The sequence below is a fragment of the mitochondrial genome of Citrus sinensis (assembly GCF_022201045.2).
Source record: "Citrus sinensis mitochondrion, complete genome".
NCBI classification, from domain to species: domain Eukaryota; kingdom Viridiplantae; phylum Streptophyta; class Magnoliopsida; order Sapindales; family Rutaceae; genus Citrus; species Citrus sinensis.
Genome location: NC_037463.1, coordinates 440,001 through 447,500, shown reverse-complemented (window position 1 = coordinate 447,500; position 7,500 = coordinate 440,001). Strand labels below are relative to the sequence as shown.

The following is a 7,500-nucleotide window of genomic DNA, read 5'->3' as shown; positions in this document are numbered from 1 at the left end:
TAGGACTACTAGTTGCTCGATCAGGACCCTAGCTTTATTGCGAGCCAAAAACTTTGATGGATTCCCCTTGGTAGGGTGTTGCCCCGATAGTTCCCATCCCGCAACCTCCTATGGACTCTAAGTGGTGGGATTTCGGGGTAGAAGGTTCATGGTAGGTAGTTCCAATGCGGTGATTAACATCCTTTTAGTATGTAGCGAGATCCGTCCTCCAACCAAGGGATCGATATGCAAATCATAACTAAGGCTAGCCCGCTGGTAGTAGAAGGAAGCAGAGATTCAGGCAGCTAGGCATCAGTTTGAGTTCGAGATCGAGACCCAGAAGTAGAGATAGAGGCAAGCAGCAGGAGGGAGAGACAGCAGCAAAGCCGGGTTCGTGAACACGAGATCCAGTTCGTGAACGAGATGGAGAGTCTGATGATCGTAATCGTTATCCGGTTCCGGAACAACCTACCCAGCGCTATCTGATGTTGGAATGGAACAAAAAAACAAGGAAGGGAAGGAATCGAGGGACGGGGGAGCATCCTCCCTTATCGAGCTACAAGCGCACACGCTTATTCAACAAATCCAAAAACTCACTCCAGAGGGAAGACATTCTAGCCTAGCTTGAGACAAACCTAAAGACGGGTTTCAGAATTCCTGCAAGAGCTTTCAGGAAAGGAGGTTGAAGCTCCATCGAAGAAAGCTCCGAGCCCTCCAGCCGTCAAGGCCTTTCTTAATGATAGGGTCGAGAAGGTGGAGTACGTGTTGTCGGCCCAGGGATGATAGCAGTTGGTGGAGGATGGACCCTCTCCTCTGTTGGTGGATGTAATGGACCCTCTGGAATCTCATGCGTGCGGAATAGCACTTTTTTCTGTACGCGAAGACTCGTATCTTCTATGCGATTGAGAAAATCATAGCTTGGTTTATGTGCTACCCCTTCCTTTTTGTAGTTTTCTGCTTGCTATTCCTTGAAACGAGCAGCAAAGCACTTTCCAAACAAATGCGGATCCTACTGATGCGATAGTGACAGTTCCCGCACTCCAGAAGCAAGCAGCGCATAGTTTACACGAGAGAAGAGACAAGGAAAGATTACTAACCTTTACGACAGATAGAGATTCCGACAGATAGAGATCACGCAGATTGACAGGAGACGGGAGACTTTCCAGTGTCCGGATGACTTATTGCGGATTCGATACTCAAAGAAGGCCTAGAAGCGAATAGTCCACTTGAGCAATTCGCCATTCTCCCACCGATCCAAAACAAAAGGGTGAGCGTACCTTCCCCTGATTGCTCAGTTGTTCAAAGAGCTACAGCATTCCCTTAATAAAGAAAGCCCTTTACTGAAAGGGGAACATAAGCTTTTGACCCTTTCCAGGATTCACTTTTTCGATTAAGGATTCCCTCTCTTGGGGGTGGGAAAGGCTTACTGCTAGGTGGTAGTCATTTTTTCCATAGTAGAGGTGTAACCGATCTGTCAATATGTGCCAGTGGGAGTCACAGGCAGTCTTCTTGCGCGTGCTTTCTTCTTTCAATACCAGGCATGGAACTACTAGATCTTTCCATTCCATCCCTAGAGTTAAGCGAAGCGTAATCTAGCGCAAGAGTTTCACTGAGCTGAGCGAGCATGGAAGCGGTAGCCCACAGGTTAGCGTGGAGTGGTCAGTAGAGCTTCGTTCATCTATCTGTCCACTCCGTAGTAGGTGAAGCTAGAGGTTCCTTCCCAGCAGCTGCGATGTGAGACATTCCACTTCTCTGTTCTCTTTTTCCTTCCCTTGATTCATTCTCTTGATCCGTCCATTGAAGCATTCTTGTGTACCGGCACAGAAAAGAAAATGTGTTATTCAGGAACCAGCAAAGCGAACGGAGCTAGTCCGATCAGCTCAGTAATGCGTAGTAAGTATGATTTGATTTATCAATGTCGGTAGGAAGAGCACTCATGTTTTCCTAGCAAGAGAAAGGAACAGAGCTTTCGCTCGAATAGTTCGTCGTGAGACAGCTCATAGCTTGGGATTAGGCGTGGCCGGTCAGGATCAGAGTACAGGTACTGCCTTAGTTAGAGTAGTAGACTATATCAATAGTACGGGGTCCTGCAGTTAGCTTTCATTTTGTTTTATTTAATAGTAGAGGTGCGTAAACCGATCTATCAGCATGGGTAAGAGTCAAGACACTTCCTTCTTCCAATACCAGAAATGTGGAACACTAGATCATGGGCAGATCTTCCTATTCCATTCCATTAGGGACAGAGCACTAAAGCGAGCGCCAGAGGTTCACAGCAAATCCTTTCAGAAAATGGCAGAGAACAGAAAGAAAGGCTTGCTTTAGTCGTCGTTCAGTCGGTCATGAAAGAAAATGCTTTCCATTTCAAGGTGAATTCCATTTTCTGGATTTCTTTGTTCTAGCATAGGTGAAACGGATCCAATACCAAGACGACTAGAAATATCACTTCTATATATATGCTATTTCTATTTATTGCAGAAGCGCCCCAAGCGGAACCGTGCTCTCGAACGAACCTAGCGGTCGGGTATTAAGAAGAGAAATAATAGACCATAGGAGCCGGGGTTAAACTATAACAAGCCAAAAAAAGAGCAGAGGAACGTGGTGAACCATGCCGAGTCGGGCCTGAAGAACCGTAGTATCGTGCTAAGCCTATCAAGCCAAGGTTGAGTGAAGGAATACAAGAATTTAGCCAAGGGGACGGGGTTAGAAGGACAACTAATTTAGTCTTGGGTCTCCGGTGATAGGTATCAGTCACTAGGCACATAGGTAAAGGTTGAAAACCGTTAGCAAGGCTACGAACCTTCTCGAAGGTTTATAGAAGAGTGCTTCCTTCTCAGATCAATATACCTTAATAGGATGATGCTTGAACTGGATTATAAAAAGAAGGGGAGTACCCGAGCCAAGGCAAGTGCCATAGATTTAGCTGTTGTCGGAAGTTTCAAGTAGACTAGAAAAGGGAGGAAGCTCAAGGCGATAGGCATAATGGAAATTCATCCTGAATCTGTTCACACGAATTGCTCAAGGTTGGAGGAAAAAGCACTACTATTGAACTCCTGTTGTTGAGGAATGGTAGATGGGAAAGATCCCAGACCTAGGGCGAGAAATGCTTTTATTCAATGCCATTGATCCGTTTAAGACGAAGAAGCTGTTCACTCTCGTTGAAGTTGTCGGCATTACCCCAGCTATTGAATCCGTTTGTGCCATTGACTCTGTCGTCGTAATAAGCACTGTTTTCGGGTTGGAAGGCATAACCCGTCTTTGCTTGCCTACCTTGTTAGGAGTTTGAGTTCATCCCCGCTTAGGGGAGCGAAGGCACTTACGCATCCGGATTCCATTCCATTCTTTTTAAGCTCACATCGGGAGAAAGGTTGCTTGCTTTTGGTCAGCTGTTCCCAAGGAGTCTTTCAGAAGATGTGGCACAATTTGTTTTGTTAGAAAAGTGCTTGTTTCATTCAGTTAGTGTTTATAATAGGGCATGCAAATGCAAGATTTGAATTGGTATAATAAGTGCGGAATAAGCGATCAAAGCACGCTTTTTCCCATAAATAAAAGAAGTTCACGCATTGGCAAACGGACTTCAAAAGAGTAGGGAAGGGAAGTAAAGGAAGGAGAATACGGAAGTTAGAGACTACTCAGCCAATAGATCTTAGAGGACTGGGCACTGTGCAATCTATTAGTACAAGACTGGCTATTGAAGTCAGAGACTCTACTTATGCTTGCGGAGGGATGTAAATGTAAGGACTACTTTTCTGAATATTTCATTCTTTAGCTCCTTTCTTTATCCGATCCGGCCCGAAAGGGAAGAGATAAGAAAAGAAGGAATAGGTGGTATAGCTCAAAGGAATAGGTATAGCTCACATCTTAAGTATAGTTAGTTCCTTGAATGACTTATTGAGAAGCTAGGCCCTTTCCTCACTCTCTTCTTAAGGCTAGATCTGCCTTATTGCTATTATTTATTATTAGCCGATATGGAGACTGTAGTATCAAGATTAGAGGGAGGCGGCTTTCTCTCTCTCTACCTCTAGTCAAAAGGCGATTGTGGACAAGAGAAAGGGTGAGGAACGAACAAGGAGCGGAGGAAAATGAGGCCTAGGAGAGGTGCGAATCAGAGCTAGAAGTAGAGGCCGATGGGAGCATTCATTCCTCAGAGAAAGGAGAAATTCCGCATCGCATAAGACCCGAATTGGCCGATCTCAAGCTAATGACTAGCCTATGCCTATAGATAGATCAATGGAAGACTCTCTTTATCTTATAGAATTTGACTTTGAAAGTAGAGTGTAAAACATCCTCTGCCTTAGGCATAAAGAAGTCAATCGTTTAGCTTTCTTTTTCCGTCTGTCTTTTTCTTCTTCGTGCTGCTGGTAGTTTTGAAGGGCTTTGTCTTTCGATGTAGTTCCTTTGCTTGGGCTTCTTCACGTGACGGAAGAAAGTAGGTTCATAATGAGAAAGGGATTTGCTCAAGCTGTTTCCATTGTGGTCGGTTCTACTGCTATTACCACTGCTGCTGCACCCTTATCCCAACCAAGGTGGTGGTTCCGCTCAACAACTATTCTGATTTCAGAAAAAGACTATCTTATGAAAGATGAAATAACTTCGAAACGATCATGCCAAAGGCACTTCGGAATCAAATAAAGGCATCACATAAGGAATCGGGCAACCCCCCTCTGAAACTATTAGGCTTACTCCTCAGGGAATAGTTTTCATGAGGCCACGAATATCTTCGTTTAAGATAAGAGTGTATAAAATAAAATAAAGTCTAAATTTCAGGATCTTCCGTTGCTTTCAAAAGGGTAAGTCACTTCTTGCACAGATTATCCGCTACGCTCCTGATTGCTTGACTTTGCCTCTTTTACTCGCTACGCCCTATGCCTTAGCTTAAGTGCTTAACCCGGCGACGATCCGGGTAGTCAAGTAAATCGATGCCTTTTAAAATAGACCATTTCTAGCATATAGGATTCAGACTAGGTCCCTTCTTAGAGTCCGCTAGAGGAGCGGATGGTGCTAGAATATGCATTCTTTGACAGAGAATAGAATAAACAAGAGGAAAAGGCAATGAGATTGTTAATCTAAATGCGCTCTTCTTCCTTGCCGATATGACTTTCTTACCTTCTCTTTTTTAATAGACGAGGAGGAATAGCAAGGCAAATAGCCTATATCAAATGGCAATCGCTGCCATTCAGATTAAGACAGCCTGGGGAAAGGCTGCCCTTCGTGCTCCACAGTCTCATATAACATAGGTCAATGGCATCTTTCTGCCTAATCAGTGCAATCCGGTTAATCCCTCAGAGCTGATTCAATTGCATTTGTAAGAGCGGAGTTGTCAACTTCTCTTCCTCCAACAGTTTAGTCTGTGCATTCATGTGCAGCAGATTCGTTCACAGACGATTCAATAGCAACCCCTCTTTGCAACCTATACCTCTAAAGTAGGGTTCTTGCCTTTCCGAGCTAGTTGGAAGCTATGCATCGTGAACTGCAGCGTTCATTGAACCCTTTCTTGCTTGTTTGGAACCCTTCTTTCTATTCTCTAATCTCGTATGGCTGCTTTCAGTCTCATCTTCAGTTTCGGGACATTGTTCCTATGCCTCTTTCTTTGAAGTGAAGCCCTTATATCGAATGATTCAAGACCAAGACATTGGGATTTGATAATCGAAATGATACAATCTTGGGACAGCCGAATTGACAGAAAATAGTCTGAACTTGTTGATCAACCCTCTTTGTTGAAGGTCCTACCTTAACAGTCGATCATGCGCTCACACTCGATCATGCGACAGTCGATCTGTCCATCCGACTACATTCACTGGGGGGTGAGGTTGTCCAATTTCAATTATGTGCCGCTCGTTGACATCTAGTTTCCATTACCCACTTACTTATAGGTGTGAGAGATCTTCCTTCGGTTCTAGTCAAGTATGGCAGCTCTTTCCCCATCATTCTAATATCCACCTATCACCCACCAGGCGCCTATTTCACAACAAATCTTTGAATATCAAGACCATCGTCGATATCATCAATAAGAAAACCTTTAGGCTTGTTATCCAGGAACTTGTTCGGAAATACCATAATGAAAGGAAGTCTGGAACAGCTCCGCCCCTCCCAAGCTAGCTTTATAGGGAAGGCACATAAAGGATGAACAACCTTGTATTTTGATTGAATTTCGACTGAAACTGAAAAGTAAACCCTGTTGAAGAGTTCGTTCGTCTGCAAGACTCAGAAAGTGGGTCGTACTAAACCTTAAATCCCAGATGGCACTTAATCCTGGATGGCCTTTCTTGTAGGTTACCAATCTCAAAGGTGGCAGCTTCAACTTAGACTAGAGCATTAGATTGGGCACCTTCTATTTCCCTTTCTTTGTTGCACATTTCGGATCTTGACTTTAGCTGCAGTAGGCTTTGGCACCTTTGATAAGCGGTGGCAGCTCAGCTTGCTTTCAAGGAGCAATCCGTCTTGGTTTCAATGGAGTTCAAGGTACAGTCCTCATCACGAAAGATCGATTCTACGGCGAGGGTTTAAGCGCATAAACTGCTTGGAGAAGGACTTCTTACAAGGCTAAAAGCAATTCTCTTTTGAAACACTGAAATACGCCCAGCAGGAACGAAATGAGAATATCTTGGTACGGTACGTAGTTGCTGTGCCTGAGAGAAGCGGCTAACATAGATGCTAGGGAAGGCGGTGAAGGAGAAGAGTGGATCGGTAAGTAGAGAGGTGTTCGAGTGTTTGAAGCGGCAGCAGAAGAATCTTATCAAAATGGATGGACTAGTTAGGTATATTCGTAGGAGTCAGCGCACAAAGATTCTATACCAGTAGAATACACAATGATTCTCGAGCAACTATTCTCGTAGAATACACAAGGATTCTCTACAAAAAAATAGGACCTCTTGAATAAGTCATAATTGCATAACCTATCTCCGTCCTGTGAGAAAGACCTCCTTAAGAAGACGGGGGCAGACCACACATAAGAAGAAGTAATCGAAGAAGTGGGGTAGGAAGAGGTAAACTAACCCTATTGCTAGTCTTTGTCTTTCTAGTGTCCTCAATTGTCCGCCTCTGACTCTGAATGGCTTTGTCAGAGCTTTCTGTCGTTCCGCCGTTCCGTTCCCTCAGGTGTTGGGGGAGTAGAGCTGCTTCTTTCTGAAAGGATTCGAACACGCCTCATTGGAGAACTTGTTGTAGTATCAGGTATTACTAGGAAATGAAATGCGATATACCCTAGGGCAATCCATTCCTCTAAGGCCGGTAAGCCACGGAACGTCTTTTCTCACTCAAGTAGGGCTGTTAGCCATGGTTGTTAGGGGTCAGCCTTAGGCCGTTTTCCAGCAGGGTAGTATTCATACTAGTTCTTATACTTGGTTGCACTGATTAGTTCATCTTTTCCACTTGAAAGCAGAAGGGGCATAGCCTTGCTCGCGAGCCATTCCTGTAGTTATTGTTATTGGCTGTAGCGAGGTGACCCTCTCTCTTTTGGCCGAAGAACCTATCTTCACTGGAACTGAAGTAAGCCAACTGGGACAAAAAGCATTCGAAAAAAGC

General features: G+C 44.4%; 1 protein-coding gene across 1 annotated transcript in view; it reads left to right on the top strand.

The window, feature by feature from the left end:
• The window catches only part of nad7 (NADH dehydrogenase subunit 7), a 6,500-nt gene extending 6,497 nt beyond the window's left edge, over positions 1-3 (top strand). Inside the window, exon 5 of the mRNA in view lies at positions 1-3. This exon is cut by the window's left edge and continues 259 nt beyond it. Within this exon, the coding sequence (YP_009477472.1) occupies positions 1-3 (3 nt within the window).
• The last annotated feature ends 7,497 nt before the right edge of the window (positions 4-7,500 follow it).